General features: G+C 38.5%; 1 protein-coding gene across 1 annotated transcript in view; it reads right to left on the bottom strand.

The window, feature by feature from the left end:
• Positions 1-10,470: 10,470 nt before the first annotated feature.
• Positions 10,471-22,485, bottom strand: part of LOC119410617 (Down syndrome cell adhesion molecule-like protein 1 homolog) — a 156,511-nt gene continuing 144,496 nt past the window's right edge. Inside the window, exons 25-35 of the mRNA XM_037677502.1 lie at positions 22,366-22,464; positions 20,704-20,892; positions 18,506-18,634; positions 17,019-17,177; positions 16,342-16,497; positions 16,187-16,217; positions 15,949-16,067; positions 15,695-15,847; positions 11,750-11,944; positions 11,323-11,631; positions 10,471-11,243 (exon numbers count right to left, since the gene is read on the bottom strand). Of these exons, the coding sequence (XP_037533430.1) occupies positions 10,657-11,243; positions 11,323-11,631; positions 11,750-11,944; positions 15,695-15,847; positions 15,949-16,067; positions 16,187-16,217; positions 16,342-16,497; positions 17,019-17,177; positions 18,506-18,634; positions 20,704-20,892; positions 22,366-22,464 (2,126 nt within the window). The 3' untranslated portion in view covers positions 10,471-10,656. The remainder of the gene's footprint in view (positions 11,244-11,322; positions 11,632-11,749; positions 11,945-15,694; positions 15,848-15,948; positions 16,068-16,186; positions 16,218-16,341; positions 16,498-17,018; positions 17,178-18,505; positions 18,635-20,703; positions 20,893-22,365; positions 22,465-22,485) is intronic.

The following is a 22,485-nucleotide window of genomic DNA, read 5'->3' as shown; positions in this document are numbered from 1 at the left end:
GAGAACTTTCTGTGCAAGCTTATCAGAACTGCTGGCTGGAACAACATCTTCAGAAACTGTGGCTGATCTGAAAAAAAGCTCATAGACAAATCTCAACACCTCGATGTCAAATGCAAATGTAATCATGTTTTAATTGTGCTTGCTGGTAGAGTTTTTTGATGTCTCAAATCATGTCCTGATGGACAAGATGTGAAAGATCTTTTTTTGTAATACCACTATCTACCCTCATGTTTCTCCCCCTTTTCCTATCTAAGATTATTATCTGATAAGGATAAAATGGCCACGCTCTCCTGTAGTTGCAGCTTCGTGCACTCCGCCCATCTTTCGGACGACTGTACGTACATAATCACGTTGTACCTCGGTGCAATTCCAATAAAGTTTATTCTGATTCTGATTCTGATGATGCACCAAATGTTCTCTATAGGTGAAAAATCTGGACTGCAGGCTGGCCATTTCAGTACCCGGATCCTTCTCCTACGTAGCCATGATGTTGTGATTGCTGCAGAATGTGGTCAGGCATTATCGTGTTGAAAAATGCAGGGTCTTCCCTGAAAGAGATGACGTCTAGATGGGAGCATATGTTGTTCTAGAACCTGAACATAGTTCTCTGCATTAATGGTGCCTTTCCAGACATGCAAGCTGCCCATGCCACAAGCGCTCATGCAACCCCATACCATCAGTGATGCAGGCTTCTGAACGAAGCGTTGATAACAACTTGGGCTATCCTTGTCCTCTCTGGTCCGGATGACATGGCGTCCCAGTGTTCCATAAAGAACTTCAAATCGTGACTCATCTGACCACAGAACAGTCTTCCATTTTGCCACACTCCATTTTAAATGACCCCTGGCCCAGTGCAAACGTCTGAGCTTGTGGAGCTTGCTTAGAAATGGCTTCCTCTTTGCACTGTAGAGTTTTAGCTGGCAACGGCGGATGGCATGGTGGATTGTGTTCACTGACAATGCTTTCTGGAAGTATTCCTGAGCCCATTCTGTTATTTCCTTGACAGTGGCATTCCTGTTTGAGGTTTAAGGGCCCGGAGATCACGAGCATCCAGTAGAGTTTTATGGCCTTGACCCTTACGCACAGCGATTGTTCCAGATTCTCTGAATCTTTTGATGATGTTATGCACGGTTGATGATGATAACTTAAAAGTCTTTGCTATTTTACACTGGGCAACACCATTCTGGTATTGCTGCACTATCTTTCAGCGCAACAATGGTGGAATTGGTGATCCTCTTACCATCTTGGCTTCTGAGAGACACTGACACTCTGAGAAGCTCTTTTTATACCCAATCATGTTGTAAATTGACCTAATTAGTGTTAATTGGTCTTCCAGCTGTTCGTTATGTGCTCAATTTCCTTTTTCCAGCCACTTATTGCTACTTGTCCCAACTTTTTTGGGATTTGTTGACACTGTGAAATTTTGAATCAACATATTTGTCCTTTAAAATTTTACATTTACTCAGATTAAACTTTTGATCTGTCATCTATGTTATATTACGAATAAAATATTGACACTTGCCATCTCCACATCATTGCATTCAGTTTTTATTCACAATTTGTTTAGTGTCCCAACTTTTTTGGAATCCGGTTTGTATGTATGTAAGCTCAGTCATTGCTAGTCTTTGTCTTCATGAATGAGACTTGTGACTTTTTGCAAATTCAGACTCCAGTGCATGCAATGGGACGTGCACCGCACCTTTGGTCCCTCCACTGAGCCCCGTTGAAGTCGAAAAGGCCGCTGCCACCATCCAGAGCCACTTCAGGAAGTTCCAACAGAAGAAACAAAAGAACGGCAAGTAGACGAATGGCGAGTGAGGAAGCAGGTGCAACGAGCCTGAGAGGCAACAGGAAGCAGGTGTGGAGTGTGGGTTCGCTAAGGCGCGATGAACTTGAAGGCTCCATGTGCAAATGTACATACATTCACTTTTAGTTCATACGATTTGTGACATAAAATAAAACGTAACACTAAGCAATAAGTCAAATACTGCTTGTGATGTCTTTTAAACGTTCATGTTAATAATGTATTTAAAGAAAAGTCTGGATGAGTAGCTTGAATGGGGTGTGACATCAGAGGGAGGCAGTGTGTGAATGTGCTGCAGTTCGTATGTTTAGCTAACTTTGAATCTATAAGTATGTTCCTTCAAGAACAAATCTGTTACAGTTTGACCAAATAATTTAATAAAATCATCTCTCAGACTCGCACTTTTGTTTTATTGCACTATGGTGCCCTCTAGTGTTTTCAAAGGTGAAGTTTAAATCATCTTTCCTATTTGATGCAGCTTTGTTATTTTTCAGCATGCACAGGGTGAGTGATAGAGATAAGCTCCTTTAATGCCATCTAAAGTTATTGTTTTATTTCCACACATGTTGAATGTTTTTTTTTTTATTTATGGATGAATGTTCTGCAAAGTTTTGTTCACAACATGATTACAGTTATTTAAACTATTATTATTATATAGAAAACAGACGGCCTCTGTCAAAGTTCGGTGTTTCACTTCAGCAGGGATTGCCATAACTCGCATGAAACATGTGGCAATCGTTTCACACCAGATGCCCTTCCTAAGGAAACCTGTGTCCGAACCCGAAACTTCAGGATTATAAGACTGCAGCACTGACCACCACAGCCCCGTTTTGTTTTGTCACTAATAATTTCTGTCGTGTGCGTCTGTTCATGTGTTTAAAAGGTCTGAGGTCTGAAATCTTAAGGAATATAGAGAACGACCACCTGGATCTTCAGCAGTTTGCTTATAGACCACGTCGAGGATGCCACACACTTTAATCATCCTGCTTTTTAAATGTCTGGAGGGAAAGGGAACGCACGTATAGGCCGGTCACGATAACAAGTTTTGCTGGGTGATTAATTGTCTCAGAAATTATTGCGATAAATGATAATATTGTTTGAAATTTGACATTAGAAATTATCGTCAAATTTGGAAGAAATGTTGGTTATTTTTGTGTGTAGTACCTGTTTTAACCACTGGATGACAGTATAAGACAGTTTGAACCGAAGGATGGACAGTGAGGAAGCAAGAAGCATGTCTCTCAGAAAAATGGGAGGGAGGCCCCCTGACGTGACATGGGCTGTCTCGCTTTCCTTTTGTTTCAGTTCTCAAAATGGTGGACACTCGGTGTGGTCTGAGTTCTTTAGCATAGCATTTTTCACACAAAGCTTTTAATAAAAAAATAAATCAGTAAACAAGTTCTCAGCTTATTTTTTCAGAGAAAAACAACTTTTTAGATGAAGGCACTGGTTTCAACCTTGAATTATGGAGCTTCGACAAGACGGACGTTTTTTCCCGAGGTCGGCCTGTTAGCTTAGCTCGTAGCTTGGCTTCTCAGCTGAGCTGCTTTAACGATCCAAAAACGCGATTTTGGATCATTAAAACAGATTTTAAAGAGAAAGGGAGGGGTCAGTGAAGAGCACAGGAGTTGAGCCTTTTTTCATCCAGTGTCTTCAGTAGAAAGAGAGAGACACGAAGAAACGATAAAGCCGATAAATGAAAATTAGGTCGATAATTTTAATTTATCATGCGATTAATTGATTTATTGCGGCAGGCCTACGCACGCACGGCTTTCTGCTTTTCAAACCATTTAACCTCATATTTTAGCAGAGAGACTTTTAGAGCAGTTTGAGGTTTTAATCTTGTGAGCTGGATTTGAGACTTTTTAATGAACATGACACGAAGTGAGAGTGAATGGCTCTCTGTCGGATCAGGTGTGTTCCTCCACCGGCACACCACAGGGATGTGTTCTCGTCACCTCTCCTCTTCACATCTCATCATCCTCTACATAAACATGTGCTGTAGCAGCAGGGATGACAGACTTAATATAAAGTACACAGATGACTCAGTCACTGTTAGTCTGCTTAATGAAAATGCAACACGCCACGGCCTTGTGCTGGAGGACTTTGTTCACTGAATCCTTTTTACAGATGAATATTCAAAAAACCAAGGACATGCTTATAGATTTTAGAAAACACCCTCAGGCACAGGAAAATACTAGTTTAAATGGTCAGACAGTGGAATGTGTTGATACATACAAATATATTGTTAGTAATTGACAGTAAACTGACCTTTGAGGCAAACTGAAAATGTTTATAAAACAGGGAACCGGCACTTGTTTTGCCTCAGAAAACTGTCATTCATTTTACATTGACAAAACTTAAGTGTCTTTGTTTTATCGGGCTTTTATTAAATCGGTTTTATCTTTCTGCTTTGAGCCCTGGTTCAGCAGCCTTTCTCTCAAAAACAAGAGCTGCTCAAACCAAATAATGAAGATCCAGTAAGCTGATGGGAGAGAAGCAACTAAACCCAGAATTCCTGTAGTCCAGGCAGACATTCAGTATCTGGGTCCATTTTACATGCCGGGTCTCTGCACTGCCAGTTCAGGCCCCTCCCATCAGGATTAGTGAAATATAAAACTAAACAATTTAAAACGAGCTTTGTTCCTGTTGTCAGTATAGTTCCTTAAATTATATTTAGCATAGTTTAACATTAAAATTCATGCTCAACAATCCAGGTAAAAGTTAAGTCAGGTCCTCTGGACAGTTTCTTTGTGTTGAAACATTTTGTCTTTCATCCAAAGGACTTCATCAGTCCAAGGAGCCACAACAAACTCTGTCCCATACGTATCACGCTCACATAGTGGGCCAACCAGTTTGCTGATGAAAAGATGGTTTCCGGAGTCCGCCCTCTCCCCCTTTGTCTCCTCTGAGGCAGCCATAGCCAAAATGGTTCAAAACATCAAACTTCATGCTCAATAATCCATCCTGAGGACTGGACTTAACTTTGTTAGATAGTTTAATATTGTTTATTCTTTATCTTGTTTTAACTCAATTTTATTTTGTTCTAATGTGCGTTTATTTATTTATTGTCTCGTTTTTTTTAATCTAATTTACTTTTGTTATTGATATTGTTCTAAAAAATTTGGAGCGTTTAATTTACCTCAAGTATTAAGCACATGGTCACTCAGTCATGTTGCTACAATACGTCTTTGTCACATGTTTTGTTTTTGGAAAGAAAGCTGACTCTCTTCACTGTAATCAAATCCACGTATGGGTATAAATAAAGTTGATTGATTGAAAATCAAATCTGCTAGTCAGAGAACAAAAACGCCCACAATTTTTCTACAGTATTTTATAAAATATACTGTATATAAATTAAAATTTTTAATACAGTAAAAAAAATTACCAGATATTTTCCCAGTTATTTCTCAAACAGTTAATTTTAAGCCTGGAAAATCGATGTAATATTAAAACAAACACAAAAGGTTTACTTTTTCCAACTAATCAATAAATTGAACCATAATTAGTTCAGACCATAAGAATGAAGCTGTTAATACAAATTAGCTGTAGTTAAATGGTTTAATATGAACTCACAGCTTTTAAGACTTAAATTTGGGCATTTTACCTGTTTTCAACCAACTTTTTTTTTATTGTTCAAATTTAAACTGACTTTGATTTATTAAAACCCCTGAGATTTCCACATTTACTTTAGTCCAAAAAGATTTGACTAGAAGTTCATTAAAAAAAAAAAATCTTGAATTTGAAGTTTAAATTAGTCTTTTTCAGAACCAAGTTATAAAAATAACATACCCATCCAGAAACTTTCTTCAAAAAGAAATCCTGAACATTTTAATGACATGTTCAGGATTAAAATCCATTAAAATTCCCGTACCATTGATCTAAAATAAGAGTGTAAAGAATAAACAATGTCATCACTGTTTATAAAAAGATAGCTTTATTGCACAAGGTGTTGAGTATTTTTTTCTGCCTTTTTTATTTTCATAGAAAAGAAAATGTCAAGTTAAACACAAGCAATCTCAAACTGAAGCAATGTTCATAAAATTGTTCCATAAAAGTTCAAAGAACAACTGCAGATTCTTTAAAATTATTTTATTACCCCTCTTTCGATTCACTTTTCCCCTTTTCCTTTGATAACCAACAAAATTGAACATGCAAAGCTGCTGCCCTTCCCCACAAACTGAAAAAAAAAATCTAAAAATAAAAAATAAAAAATGGAAAAACAAAAGCTGAGAAAAATGCAACCAACAAAATATAGTTTAAAAAATTATTAATGGTCCACTCTGACAAGTTTTAACTGCTTCATAAATTAGGATAAAGCAGTTTCACCTTCTTTTTTTAATTCTAATAATTTTTATTGATTCCTCATCATATTAACTTCATTTCAAAGTTTACATTGTGCCCTGGTTTCTAGTGAAGATGTTCAAAATAGTATTAATTTATACAAAACACCTCCCTATGTACACAAATCTTTTGTTAGGGGACAAAGGTCAAAAAGGACAAAGGACAAAGGAGGGAGCTATGGAGGTTCAGATGTAGGAAAAATAAAATAAAAGTTAGGATCTAGGGTGTAAGATGCAGAGTTGACAGCGTGCTGCAGTAAGTTTAAATGGATTTCAAAGACTTTAAGGAAATTTCCACCAACATTTCCATTGCAAACATTAGAATATTGTCCAGAAAAGGAACAACGTTCAATTTGGAGGCGTTTAATTTTTAAAGACTTTTTATCTATTCTTAAAATAAGTCATGTTATTAAATTGTTTATTAATTCCTTTAATAGTTCTAATAATTAGTAAGGTCTTCAGCTGCAATGGCTTTCAGATTTTACTCATTTAAGAATGGATTTGTTTATTTATTGTTAGTTTTATTTTTTAAAAATCCAATGCGTTACATCAGGTTATAAAATAAAGTCTTGTTTATGGTCAATAATTCAAAGCCATCTTGGTGGAAATTTCAATAAAGACAAAAATCACATTTAGTTTGAGCAAACCGACTGGTCAGCATCAACTTCACTAAACAACCAGTCTGGTTAGAAGGTGAGTTCACCAGTCCAACTTATATCCATACAACCCAAGGACAGAAGCCCTTGTTTGTGAATATAAAAGCAGGCTTTTCCTAACACACTTTTGCTATTTTTCTTTTATTTAGGACAAGTATTTGCATCATTTGAAACATAAAAGCCAAAATGAAAGGCATCATGAGCATTATTAATGAGAAACCAACCATATGAGCTCTTTGTTCCGTTTAAAATAAACTAAACGTATAGGAATGTGGTTATCTGCACTGTGCTGTGTTCACTGTAGCCTGCAGAAAAAACACAAACAACTGACATGCTTGTTGGTCTGGTTGTGTTCAGTAATTGGGTAATGGCGTTCACATACGATACAACATAACACAAGAGGCCTGATTACTATCTGTTTCACTCTTTTCTTTATCATCTCCACACATCCTGCACTGAGCCGTGGACCAAGCAGCAACACAACCTCACTAGATTTCCACTTTACTGTGCTTGTGTTGTACAAAATCACAAGGTGTGGGCGGTGGATGTTTCATCCCTCAAACCTCAGTTACACTTTTTGCTTTCTTTCACACCACGTCCCGTCTCGTCCTCATCTTCCATCCACAGCTGTGCTACCCGTTTAAACTCCCTCTCTTGGTTTTTATCGTTCCTTTGTGGGATGTTTCACTCTGAGTGATTGTCTTGTGATCTTTTATATAACTCTTCAATTAGAACGGCTTCTATATGTCTCTGCTTTTTTTCAATATTCATATATTCACTATATATTTGAATAGAAATATATATGTACATACTTTTGAAAACAAACATATACGATATATTTTTCTTCTTTTTTTTTTTCTATTGCAAGAGCCCTGATGTTACGTTTGACCATTGCAAAACTTTTGGAGAAACTCTTTTTTAAATTTTATTTTTAAACATCTTTGTTATGGGATTAAAGCAGCATGTCGCGTCTTTTTAAGGTGGGCTCTGAAGAAATGCTATGAGCAAATATCTTACCTGTTGGAGATAGCGGTTTGCGCTGCCTTAGTTGGAAGAAATATTTTGTTTTTGACACAGTTGTGACCTGTGCTGGCGTGATGAGTCACAGTGAGGCTGTTTTTAATATTCAGTCATTATCATTTTCAAGTTCTTCATCTCAAAAGTGGTTAATGTTACGTAGTGTGTTGAAATTTGGCGTTTTATCACCTGGCCTGGCAACAATCTTGTTTTCTTTACAAGAGTGCCTCTTTGAAAACTCCATATGAATTGGTTTGGAATTAAGTCATCTGTAAATTGAGCCATATATTAAAAAAGGGATCATCCCAAAGCTTCACAGTGATGCCAAACATTAAATGAAGTGATTTCCTGGCACTATGACAGCCAGCAGATTAAAAAAACAAGCATCAGTTTCCAAGGAAATTGTACAGTTTATAAAATGAAGGATTACTGCAAAATAAAGGTGAATTAGAGAGATCTTTATGCAGTTTTAGTTACCAGAGTCACTAGATGGTGTCTTTAAAGACAACGCACACAAATATCATTTACTGCAAATATCAGTATTTTCATTGTTTTGCTGCAGCCTGTGCTCATTCTGATTTAATTTTACAGGACAGGTCACAATTTTTAAGCTGACTGTTACAGTCTGAGCAAAGTGAGCAAAGACTAAAGTGGATTGTTTGCTATTTTAAAACAATTAGTCTCAAAAATGTCTGTCATTCATGCAAATGTTAATTTATAAACCTTTACATCATTGTCAAATCTTGTTTGCACAGTTGGGTCTGGCAGAAATATTACGATTCCAGTCAGAAATGGCTTTTTGCCCCAACACCTTAGAATTCTGTTTAAAGAATGTTTTAATGGAAAATTGATATAAGAATTGTAAAATTGCAAGAATTGTTATGGAATCGTTTAGACTGAAGCTATTCTAGGATGGCAGCGGTTCCATTTTGGTCTCAGTCCACTCAAATTAGGTCTTCAAGTCTTTAGCTCATCAGGTCAGTCAGACCTAAACTCTTCATTGCCAAACTGGGTGAGTTCAAAGCGTTATCAACAACAGGAAAGGTAATAATTGTTCACTCACTTTCCTCAAAACTTCCCTTCAAAAGATCTGAACTATCACTTTAAATTTTGGGAAATGAAATTCAAATTTAAAGTGAAAAATAAAAACAACAAAGAAACAATACCATGCACAACACTAAAATTAAATTAAACCGATCTGAAAAGAGTTTAGTTTTAAAACTCCCTCATTTCTGAATAAAATGTATGTTTCTGCTACTTGTCTTTAAATTCTGTCAGCACCGGATCGCCCTGGTTATAATGTGTCTACTCATATATTCACAATCATATCAATATGACTTTTCCTAAACATCACAAAGATTCGTCTGAATCGCTCCATTCACGTTGACACTGAAAGTCACAAGAGCTTTTCCGCCCGTCTCTTCTTTCAGTTTGTCTATCTTTGTCTAGCCAGTGGACTCACAACATGTTACACTGTATGGATATGATGGGGCGGGTGGGAGGAAGGATAAGTGGGAAAGGATGGATAGAGACAACACAGGTACAGGTAATATGAATGAATTATTGGTAATGTGAGCCATAAAGGGGCCTCTTTCTTTCTTGTTTCAAAAAGCCAAATAAAATATAATAAATAATAATAATATCCCTATTTCTAATCTGTAAATACTCTCTTATGAACTCGCTTCTTTAAACATTTCACCATGTCATCAGTTACAGCTAACAGAACATAGTTAATAATTCTGGACCGTATAAGAAATCTAATGTCAAATCGTCAGCATCGTTCCTGTTCCCCTTCCACAAATATAAAACAAACAACGGGGGGAGGGGGCTCCGTTTTGATACAGACATCTGCCCAAGAGTTCAGCATACAGATTGATTTTAAAAAGGTCCATTTGTTGCTGTGTGCCTGCCACGTCTATGCATATATATTTACACATATACACACCCCCTGCACACACATGCACACACACGCACACACGCAGGCTCGTGAAGCTTTCTGAGTTCGTTTGAACGTTCTCTTAGTGCACATGAGATTATATCTTCATTGACGTCTGGAAACAAACTGAAAATTACTAAACAACAAAAAGGGTCTGGATGATGCTCGACGTGTTTCCCTTGTCTGTGCTGAGGCTGTTTAATAAAAACACCAGTTACGACCACAACGCTGCGTCGCCCATTGCATGTGTATCAGGACTGAAGTCCCGCTGCCTCTGTTGGACAAATCTACAGGGTGGACTGACCTTGCAGGACCAATGTAATACCAAGGCTGGTGGTTTATGCATACAGTAAAAGCATCCTGCTGTGGCACAATGCTGTGATATAAGCTAATTTTCCATTAGAAACCAGAAACGTTACGTGATAGAAAAACAAAAACAAAAAACAACTAAAACCTCAACACACACATCCTCATCAACTTGGTCCATTCTAGAGCTGTCTTGATGCGGAAAACAAGACAGTGCACGTATAAAGCATTTTGTGCATAACTACTTTGTCTTTGCCAGAAAATCAAATACGGGGTGAACAGAAATATCATGTATGCGTTGGCAAGGGATTTCCAGGGTGATAAAAGAGGAGAGAAAAATGACACGATAATGTAAAGCAGTCAGGCAGAAAGAAAGGCAGGCTCCTGTGCTGTGGAGATCTATCTCTGACCCCTTCGAACTGTAGTGTTAGCAGGGAGCAGCTTCCTGCAGGCTGGCACAGCACAGGCACTGACGGCTAAGCTGTGCATGTGCATGTCCCTCACCCCGATTCACCGCAGAGGCTCCAGGCAAAGCGCTGGCTTTTGACCAGCATTGTATTAAAAGTTACAGTGACAGGCCTCGGTCATGACAGGCTACACCAATGTGTAGGACTTGGAGTATGCCCCCGAGCCTCCATCCCTCTGCTTCTGTAGTCTGCCTAAGCCCGAGGAGCTGCTCTCCAGAAGAGAGTCTCTGGATCCTCCTATCTTGGAGGAAGAAGAGGAGGCACCTCCAGGGGTCCCACCTGTGGCCCCTGCTGCTCCGCCTCCACCAGAGGAGGATGATGCGCCTGCAGCTGCTGCAGCTGTGGCTGCAGCGGCTGCGGCTGCGCTCTGAGCTGCTGCAGCAGAGGAGCCAGGCATGGTTAGAGTCCTCTGGGGAAGTGTGGAACTGCTAGAGCTAGCAGACACTCCCCCACTTCCTCCACCGCCTCCTGACGCTCCTCCAGAGGAAGTCGCGGAGGAGCTGAGGTTGGAAAGCCCGGAGTGGCCCATGGATAGAGCCGGCTGCTTTGTAGAGTCCAGAGTCACATGACGGCCCTGGCTGTGGTACACTCGCTGGGCCAGGCCCCGAATAGAGGCTTCTCGTGGCGGAACCACTGGACACGGGTCATGATGTTCTGACTGCTTTCTGAAAAAGGGATCTGACTTCATGTAGAGGGGAAGATTGCAGTAATCACCTGCAAGAGAAAAATCTTTCATTAAACTGAATATTTTAGTTTTTTGTTTTTAAAGAGAAAATCTGCAGTGACCACTCACTCTTGGCGCGGTGTGGAATGGGCACAGCTACATTCTTGCCACGGTCGTAGTCTTGGGGTTTGGGTGGTGAGGCAGTGAAACGGCAGATCCCGGGCTCTGACGGCGTGCTCATAGACGTCATGCTGTCCGCATTGTCATTGGTCCCTGTGGTCATTTGATCGGATGAGCTGTCAGAGATGAAACACTCTGTAATCTCAAACTTGGCATGCTGCAGGTGTTCCTCCAGCTTGGCGTGCTCATACGCTCTCGCCAATTCCTCGTAGGTGGAGGAAGCGCTCTCTGTGGACACCATACTGTTGCGTCCCTTATCTGTGAAAGAAGGAAAGCGAGAACATTTTGTTCATCCCAGTGATCAAACTAGCAAAACGAGTGGCATTTTCCTCGTACATGTTAATGGCTGTAAGTGTCACGTCACCCTCATGCTAACCTGTGTCTTGTGAGAGGCTGGCGCTGTAGCTGTCACTTTCGGTGACAGTGATGCCATGCTGGGAGCCTACTGTGCGCCAGTCTGAAGTGAGAGTGCGGGCTGGCGTGGAAGCCTGACACTTGGTCAGAGTCCACTGACTGGAGTATCGGTTCCTGATGCTGTGGGCCGACTTCACACTCTTTCTCGACACTGGGTCTGATGGTAAATGGAAAACAAATGAAAGGCAATGAGCGATTGGATCATGGGTGTTTATGGTCAAAAAAGAAATGGACCTTTACAAAACAATTTTACACGAATAACTCAAAATATATACCTTTAGATTTACTAATACTATAATGTTTCACTTAAAATGAGCCATGAACTGAGCAGTTAGGGGGAAATTGAACAGTTCAAGCTAACACCGATTAGTCTATCGCAAGGGTTTTAAGGAATAGTTTGGACTTTTTTCTATTTCAATTTACCTTTACTGTCATTGCACTGAAGAACAATGCAACAAAATGTAATTGGCAACATTCTAATAGCAGCACCGTCACCATTTTTGAAGTGGGGCTTGGTCATGTATTTACCTGAAGTTTGAATGATCTCGAATTGGAGAGTCAGCGAGTAGTTATTGCAAAAGAGTCAATCTAACTGCTAGTCCTAATCGAGCCAGTTGCTCATTAAATTTCTGCGGTCCTAAAACAACTCAAATGTCATAAATGTCATTGTCCTTCAAGCAGATGCTAACACCATTGTCACTTTTGAGGTGGCTGGCTTTTCATAGGGAGTGTTGGCACAGAGGTTAGAGAAGGCGAGCCAATGATCAGAAGGTTGCTGGTTCAACACCCCTGACTAACAACATCAAATGTGGGTGGGAAAGGTGAAGCACCCGTTCCTGCCTCCATCCCCAGTTGCCCCACTCAGGTCCCACTCTTGCGCCTTGAGCCCTTTACCCCAGTTGCTCCCCAGGCGCCATAGATGTTCTGCCCTCTGCTTCACATGTGTGACGAGAAAAATTAAGAGAATTAATTTCCACATTGCGAATTAATAGAGTTACCGGTAATTTTACATGCAAGTCTGTAGTTATTGTATAAATAATTATGAAGTGTTCACACTATTGTATCTGGTGCAAAGAGAATAACCTTCACATCAATATGAAGAAGACAAAGGAGATAATTGTGGACTTCAGAAGGAACAAACACACCTACACTACCTTGAACATAAGAGGATCTGCATTGGAAGTGGTCTCCAGCTCCAAGTACTTGGGTGTACACATGAATGACAACCTCAGCTGGAGCAACAACACCACCAGCCTGATCAAGAAAGCTCATCAGAGACTCTACTTCCTCAGGCGGCTGAGACGAGCTGGTCTGGGAAGCTCAGTCCTCACCTCCTTCTACAGGTGTGCAGTGGAGAGCATCCTGTGCTCCAGCATCAACGTGTGGCATGGAGGCTGCACAGCTGCAGAAAGAAAAGCTTTGCAGAGAGTGGTGAAGGCTGCACAGAAGTCTGTTGGAGTCAGCCTCCCCACCATCACAGACATCTACACCTCCAGATGCAGGAAGAGGGCCACCTGCATCATGAAGGACCCCACTGCAGCACACACACTTTTTGCCCCGCTCCCTTTAGGAAGGAGGAGCATTAAGTGTAGAACCACTAAACTGAGGAACAGCTTCTACCCTGAAGCTGTTAGGCTCATGAATCTTTAACCAGAATAATCACAGTGAAAATCACATCATGTTGCTTCTGGTCTGTTTCATGTTGCTGCTGATCTGTTTCAATGTTGCTGCTGATCTGTTTCATGTTGAGGTGTTTGTGCATGCTCATCTGCTCGCATGGCCTCATGCTCATGCTCGTGCTGCTGTTCGACGTAACGTTTTTATGCTGTTAGTGCTTGTTGTATTTTTAGTTGATGTTTCTCTTAGTTCATATCTTAGATCTTATTACTGTTTTTCTTTTACATTTTATTGTTGGATGTAACTGGGACCCTGTGTACATAATTTTGCTCCACCACATGTACCACATGAGGTGCGAATGACAATAAAGAATCTCTGACTCTGACTATTGTGAACCATTTTTCTTCCATACATTTTTCAGCATCTTTCTCATTCCACAATGTTTGTGCTATTTCAACAAATCATTTATCAAAACTTTTAGCTCTTTCTCTATGAGAACTTTAACTGTTTGAAATATGTAGCCTTTTCTGCCATTTTTTTCCTCATGGTAAATTAGTTGAGCTCATTTTACATCCTTCAAATCTTTAGATCTGTTTACAACCTTTTACTGCTCCTTTCACGTTTTGTTCTGGTTCGTGCTTCTTCTAACTTCTTTCAACTCATTTCTGCTATTTTTTTCTTCAGCTGTTTTGTGCTCCTTTCAGATTCTTTCTGCTAACTACAACATTTTTGCGCTTCTTCTAATGTCTTTCTGTTAATTTCAGCTTGTTATGCTCCTTTCAGCTTATTTCTGCAAGTTTCAACTTTTTCTACAATTTCAGCTACTATATAGCTGTTCTTACGCTAATTTAAGCATTTTCAGCTAATTCCACAATTTTTGCACTCATTTCAACTTAATTCTACTTAATTCAGCAAAAACTGTGTTCTCCACTTCCTTGTTGTAATTTGTTTCTTTCTGCTTTTATAACTACATTTCAATGTTTTTTTTTCTTTGCTAATTTCAGCTGTTTTCAGATAAATTCACATTTTTCATGGTAATTTCTGCTACCTTCAGCCTAATTAACTACTGTATGCTAATTTCAGCTTGCTATGCTCCTTTCAGCTTAATTACTGGTATGCTAGTTTATTTAGTCTATTTCTGCTATTTCAGCTACTATTTAGCTGTTTCTATTCAAATTTTAGCTTTTTCAGCTAATTCCACATTTTTTAGCTCTTTTCAGCTCTATCCACTTCCTTCTGGAAGTTTAAACTTCTTTCTGCCTTTTAGCTACTTTTGAGCTATTTTTTGTTAATTTCAGCTTTTTTTTGTTAAATTCCCAATGTTTGTGTTAATCTCTGCTTATTTAAACTTAGTTCAGTAAAAATGTGTTCCCTCTGCTTTCTTCTGCAAATTTAGTCTTGTTCTTCCATTCCAGTTACATTTAAGCATGTTTTTTTTGCTAATTTCAGCTGTTTTTCGGCAAGTTCTTCATGTAATAAGCAGTCACACTGCATTTTCACAGGAAATGCAATTTTTCTAGGAGTTTTTTAAATTGTCATAGTAGCTCACATTTGCATGTGTATGGTATGAAATTTGGAATTTCTCTAGTTTCTTGATTTCTTGATTTTTGTACAGTTGACTAATCAAGTACAATTGTACAAGATTAGTTATATAACTTCTCTAGTTAATATTTCAAACTGTTGGTTTGCAGACAACTACAAAAATACACTGTGCATTACATGTCTTGTATAATGAAACATATCAATAGTGCCCATCCTGAATAACTATTTGATGCAAAAATTATGAAAAAAAAAACTTTTTTTTTGTTTTTTTACTGCAGCTCAACAAAAAAGAATAGATTTTTTACATTTACCTTTGTTCATATATTTTCTATGCACAGCTATGGTTAGCATGTTTCAAAATGCAAATCACGTTTTTCACAGAGAACTATTATAACAAACATGGTCTTCACTATAAATTATGACAGACTTCTATGTAAATAACCAGTTAATGCAAAAGTGACATTTGTGTAAGGGTGAACTGCATTTTTTTTTTTAATTTAAAGTTGTTTAAAGATGGCAGAAATCTGCTTGAATGTTAGCCTTAGTTTGTCGAGCTGTAAACCTGACTATCATTGGAGCTTCTCTCTGATTATCCATACTGAGATTGTTCAGACAGCAGGTGAGATACTGACCACTGACAACAACTACGCAGAACCCCACTTCAACCAAACTATCTCTTTAAAGCATGTGCAGTAGAGCTTTGTGTGCAACTCTAGTAGAATGAGCAGTGATGAGAGAAAACACATACTGGTTCCTGGTCTGATGTCAGACATGTCTATCAAAGGACCTGTGTTTTGGATGAGGGCAGGGTGATGGATAGATACACCAGTGCAGAAGCTCTGAGGGTTCCCCGTTTGGTTGAACTCTGTGTCTGTCACAGGGATAGTAGCCTTGTCGTCACCTTGAGACAAAAACATATGTTTGAAAACACTTTTGATGGAGCAGTCCACTATACTTTGTAGATATGTGAACACAAAACTTTCTGGCTGTTTTTTTCCTCACCAATTTGCTTGATGCCCTCTTTGTCCTCAATTAGCAACTGCACTCTGGGGATGTCAATGTGTAACCGTGGGCCCTGAGGAGGTCCTTTCACTGGGGTGTCAAAGCTGCGATTGTTTTTACTAATTTAGATATAAAAGATTAGCACACACCATCATTTGTGGGTTTGTGAAAATGCTAATTTTCAAGAGCGACATTAAGATTTTAGACTGATATCGTGGACCACAGGAAAACATCTCACCTGATCAGCATCTCTGCCAGGCTTTTAGCATCTAAAGGAAGCAGAAGTTACAAATAAATAATTTCTCTCATGTAAAATCAAGAAAACAATAAAAAATTTGCTTCAATATTTCTTCTAGGCGTACTCCTTTCATGTTTCCTCTCCTCATTTCTCACCTCTTAGTCTTTTCAGCCTCTTTTCTTTGCGTTTCTTGCGAATGATGAAGAGGAGTGCAACGCCGAGAGTGACCAGAATCACAGGGGAGCCGATGGAAAACAACTTCTTCACGTCATCGTTTTTTTTCAGAGGAGATTTGATGGGAGCGATTGTGCCTGTGCAAACGCAGAAAGATAAAAGTTGTAAAACTTTAACCACTTCGTCATAAAGTGACAAAATCTGTCCCTTTGTCTGTTTTGTTTGTGTTTGCTCTTGTCTTTATTCCCTTTTCTGATTCTTGTGTTTGACTCGGTTCCTTTGTGTTTGGCGCCATCGTGTGGTCTGTCCCATCTATTGCTCCCTCATGTAATCAAGTCCCTGCCTCCTACACCTGTTGTCTGTCCCAGGTGTTTTCACTCTGTCTCGTCAGAGTCTGTGAAGTCTGTGTCTCCTGTTCTTTATTATCTGGGCTCATTGCACCACATCATGGTTTCATCTGTCTTAGTGTCCTCTCATGGTTCAGGTAAATTGTTGTTGCTGTCTTTTTATATTTGCATTAAATATTTTTTACTTTAAACCTGAGTCCTCCCTTCATTTTGGGTACAATCACCACCAGGTTGTTACATAAAGTTGAAGTTTAAAATAGTGAAGTCAAAAATGCCATTTATACAAATAGGAAAAAAAGTCTTCTACTCACTGCCATCATAGTCCAGTGTTGCAAACTGGGAACTCTGGTTGCCACAGCCTGCACTGTTGCATGCTTTCATCTTCATTTCATACCAGGTGGCCTCCCGCAGCTCCGCCAGGAACACATCTGCGGTGGTGTTGGTTCGCACAGTCTGCCACACCCATGTCCCTGCACATGAACACACACTAACATCAAGTCTAGCTGTGTGAATGGTTATGAAGCATTCACACTATTGTGATCCATTTTTCTTCCATATGTTATTTTTTTTGTCATCTTTCTTGTTCCACAATTTTTGTGCTATTTTAACAAATCGTATATTAAAATGTTCAGGAGAAGTAGTCCCAGGCTTTTGGTATTGATACATCTTTAACTTTTTGAAATATTTAGCTTTTCCTGCCATTTTTTTCCTCATAGAAAATGAATTGAGCTCATTTTACATCCTTCACATCTTTAGATCTGTTTACAACCTTTGACTGCTCCTTTCACATTTTGTTCTGGTTTAGCTTCTTTCAGCTTCTTTGTGCAAATTTTAACTTCTTTCAGCTGTTGTGTTTTTTGTTTTTTTTCAGCAGTTTTGTGCTACTTTCAGATTCTTTCTGCTATCTACAACATTATTGTGCTTCTTCTTTCTGCTAATTTCAGCTTGTGATGCTCCTTTCAGCTTAGTTCTGCAGGTTTCAGCCTTTCCTCTATTTCAGCTGTTTTTATGCTTATTTTAGCATTTTTCAGCTAATTCCACTTTTGTTGCACACATTTCAACTTTTTTTCCCCCAGCCTAATTCAGCAAAATTGTGCTCTATCCACTTCCTTCTGCTAATTTCAGCTTCTTTCTGCTTTTTCTTCTTGGTACTTATTCAGCTGGTTATAAGTTCAGCTTTTTTTTTTGGTCAGGTAATTTCCACTTTATTGTGCCCCTTTCTGCTTCTTCCAGCCTAACTGGGCAAACATGTTCATTATCCTTTCTTATGCTAATTTAAGCTTGTTCTAGCTTTTTAGCATATGTTAGCAAATTTCATCTGTTTTCAGATAAATTCAAGATTTTCATGGTAATTTCTGCTACTTTCAAGCTAATTAACTTTATGGTAATTTCAGCTTGTTATGCTCCTTTCAGCTTATTTCTGCTAGTTTCAGTTATTTCACCTACTATTTAGCTGTTTTTTTGCTAATATTAGCTTTTTCAGTTAATTCCACATTTTTTGCACTCATTTCAACTTTTGTGTGTGTTCTGCTCTCTACTGCTGATTTATGATTGTTCTACATTTCAGCATTGGTGTTTGTGTGTGTGTGTGTGTGTGTGTGTGCTAATTTCAGCTGTTTTTCAGCAAGTTATTCTGCAATAAGCATTCATACTGCATTTTTGCAGGAACTGCAATTTCTCTAGTTTTATTTTCTTATCAGCTACTATAGGAAAAACAAAAAAAGATGTGTCTTAATAATTAAACACATGTTGTTTAAATGAAATGTTTGGGCCAATCTAACAAAGCTAAAAGGCTCACCTTTTGGTCTGAACTCCAGAGTGACAGAAGTGATTGGACAGCCCCCACTCACCCAGCCCAGCAGGTTGAGGCGGGCATGGCTGGAGTTCAGGTAGGTGAAGACGGGTTGGTCTTTGTTGAACTGGGGTTCTGAAAAACAAAATTTATGACATCTGTCCACAAATTGTCAGATTTCCAAATAATCACACTCTCAAACTGTTGAAACTAAAATCAACTGGAAACATGTCAGTGGTGAAATAAGTATTTTTATTTTTTTTTAAACCTTTGAACAAGTACCACTAAATACTTTATACAACATGAAAAGTTTTATAGTCAAGGATAAAAAAAAATTGAGGTAAAAAACACTCGTTTCCTCTGACTGATTTTGGCTGAATATAACATTGGTGCATTTTCTATCTGTGAACACATCAGTCTGTTAGCAGCACTGATAAAGGTGGAGTTAGTTAAAACTTCGGTAAATACATTTGTATAAATTAAGTTGTCAGTGAAAGCTATTGTCATATCAAACCAAATCATTAGAGCACCAAAACTAATTATTTAGAGGGCTAAAATATTATTTTGTTGGCTATAAAAGTTTCCAGTGATTTCTTTTTATTTAATTTTGCTTTGAATTTATTGAATTTGTTTGTTGTTTTTTAGTTCATTTCCTGTTTAAATTTGAAAACGTAGTTTGATTGTTGTTTTTCAGTTTGACGTCTTGAATTATGAGTAAAACTGGGTTTCACTTATATCTCAAGTCATAATGTTAGGCTGATTGGTAACTCTAAATTGTTTCTAGGTGCGAGTCATAGAGTGAATGGTTGTTTGTCTTATTTGTCTCTGTGTCCCTGTGATGGACTGGAGACCTGTCCAGGGTGTCCCCCGCCCCTTGCACAGTGACTGCTGGATATGGACACCAGTGACCCTCACACCCAGAAAAGGAAGAAGTGGGTAAAGATGATAGATGGATGGACCGACCTATCATCACTTTTTATGAGCAAGTATATGAAATTTTGACGTCAGGACCATTAAAATACTTCTGACCATTTGAGTCAAAATTCTAACTTTGAAGAATACTTCTGAGTACAATTTGAACACAGTATTACTCACATCTGTTTTTAATTTGTCATTTCATTTATTGGTATTTGTAAATGATTTTTGATAAAGTTTTATCACATCTTCTGTTCATGTCCTACCAGCCGGTCAAAGCAGATGGCCGCTTGTCCTGAGCCTGGTTCTGCTGGAGGTTTCTTCCTGTTAAAAGGGAGTTTTCCTTTCCACTGTTGCCACTGTGCTTGCTCAGGATGGGAGACTGCAATGAAGCCAAGATTCAACTTGTCTGCTGGATTCCTTAGATAGAGAACTTTACTAATTGTCTTTTATGTATGTAAATGTTTCTGTAAAGTGACCTGAGACAACTTTGTTGTGATTTGGCGCTATATAAATTAAATTGAATTGAATTGAAATTGAATGTCATGCTCTTGTTACTTTTGAACGGAATAAGATTGTGCTTAGTTAAAGTATTTTTGCACCAGATTATCAGGCGCAATATCAATAAACATGTCTGTTTTCATACATAAGGCTCACTGTCAATTTTTGAGAAAATTAAAGGAATTTAAGTGAGCCTTTTTATTCCAAAAATCCAGTATTCTCTATCCTGAGCCTGGCTCCTGCATTTGGATCCTTCAGTAACGGTTCACTTCAAAATATCTACTAAAATGTCCAAAACAAAATTGCAAAAGTGCAACAAACAATCTAAAGTTTGGGGTGAGTAAAAACGCCCGTTGTCATAAAAAAATAAAAGTTCAGAATTAATTAAATATAATTATGATTTATTCACATAATTTCAGATAATATAAAAGTACAAGTGATGGATGACATGATGTTTCTAGAAATACTTTTTTCACTTTGAATGGAAGATTGGTCACTGTGTTCTTAAACAGTAAAAGTAAACAAAACGTTAAAAACGTGCATCTTCTTATATAAATAAATACAACACATTTATAAAGTATGAGATCATTCTAGATCTAAAGTTCTGTATGCATTTAGATGATTTTGCATATGTACTGTAACGTGTAACGATTGAACGTGTAACAGAGCTCTTGGTTATTCAAAGAACAGATTTCAGTCCGTTTTGCTTGTTGTTTTGCGATTTATATACATTGTTTATTTGTATTTACCCAGAAAAATTAGATAATTCTTCTGTTCAACCTTCTTACCTCTCCCATGAGTCTTTGCCTCGATGATCTCACTGATGCGACCAGCACCGACGCTGTTCTTGGCAGCCAACTTCACTTTATACCAGGTCCCGCATCGTAGGTTGTCCAGTTTAAAAGAGCGCTCGCTAGAACTGATGAAAACATCCTTCCATTCCTCTGTATTGTCCACAGAGTACTGCAGAACAAAACCTGCATAAAAGAAAGGCATTTTAATTTAAAACAGAAGCCCTTCCAAACTATAGCTGTAACTCTGCTTTCCACTAGATGGTAGTGAAAGGTAGTGCTTTTTCTCCCCCAGTGATGCTTCAGTGGGATGACAGTCTTGCTGCTCTCCATCTATGCTGCAAATAATTACCTACAAGCCCAAAGCCTGGGATGGCGCTGACTGAGCATCTATGCAAATGAGGGTTTGCAATATGGTGACTGTTTATATATTCAGCTTCCTCTGAGAGCCAGCTCCATCCTGCTCTCAGGATCTTTCCATCTAAATTTCTGTCTGCCTTTCCTCCTGTTTGTACGCAGTTATGCATACACGAATGCGTCTCTCCCTGTGTTTCTTTGTACTGTTCTTATTTTTTTACTCCTACGTTTCACTCTGACATACAGTGTGACAGAATCCACTAATGAAACTTTGATGGGTTACCACATGCAGACTAAGCATGTGGTCAGTTTCAGACCAGAGCAACACAATAAGAGGTTATTGTAGAACTAATTTAAAAGGTAAAACATTGGTTTTATGTGTTTTGGATTGTTAGATTACCGTATCATTATCCATATTTGGGAATTTTCATTTTTATTCTTAAAGCTGAAAGATAGAACTTGCGACAAGCTTAGTGGGTACAGATGCCACTTTAGAAAGAGTGCAAAGGGATGAAGGGAAACTTCAGCATTGCCTGCTGCAGGCATTGCACAGATGGCCTCACAAACAGGCAGGCGTTCTGATAATCACACAAGATATACAGACAGGATTTATCCATATATGAGGCACAGAATGATGTATGCAAATATAAGTTGGTGGAGCATCAGTATTTGAATGCAAAGCTGCACATCCAGCATGCTGTTACTGCTTTCCATTTGCATGAGCATAATGAAAAACAAGCATTTCTTTGGTCTTTTGGGGGCAAATTTATTAGTGACATGGGCAAAAGATAAACTTCCGGGTCAGTTTTAGGCTTTAAAATGTTAGTTTTTTTTTTGCTGGTTTTCTTTTTACTGTAGCAGAAAATAAAACTATAACATCAGGTATACTTTGAACACTAAAATCTAAATATGTCTGCTGCTTGATTATGTCATTTAGATTTAAAGAGCAGCAAGGAATCAGATGGATGACTCTGCAACATCCCCAGAGGACAACAATAAAAGGGTTATAGGTGCAGGAAATACATCTGCATACATGTTCATCCAGACACACACACTATGGATATCACACACAGAGATCACCAATAGTCAGACAGTCAGAGACATGCAATCAACAGGGAAATGTAAAACAAGGATTCCATTCAATAATCTAATAGATCAGGATGGACACTGGTAATAAGGCAGGTAAAAGACACATCAAAGGTAGACAGGAGGGAAACAAGGACTTGACAGAGCTGCAGATAAAAGGAATATAATGCAAGAATAGGGGTAAATACAAAGAAACAGAGCTTTTTGATAACTTACCTCTGATAGAACTGCCTCCATTATCTCCTGGTATCCAGGCAAGGGTGATGGAGGAGGTGGAGGTGGTGGACACGGTTAGACGAGGTTGATCTGGAGGAACTGAGACAAAGACATAAAGAG

Source organism: Nematolebias whitei, chromosome 6 (genome assembly GCF_014905685.2).
Source record: "Nematolebias whitei isolate Nwh7 chromosome 6, NemWhi1, whole genome shotgun sequence".
Taxonomy (NCBI): Eukaryota; Metazoa; Chordata; class Actinopteri; order Cyprinodontiformes; family Rivulidae; genus Nematolebias; species Nematolebias whitei.
This window is presented reverse-complemented; position numbering and strand designations above follow the sequence as displayed.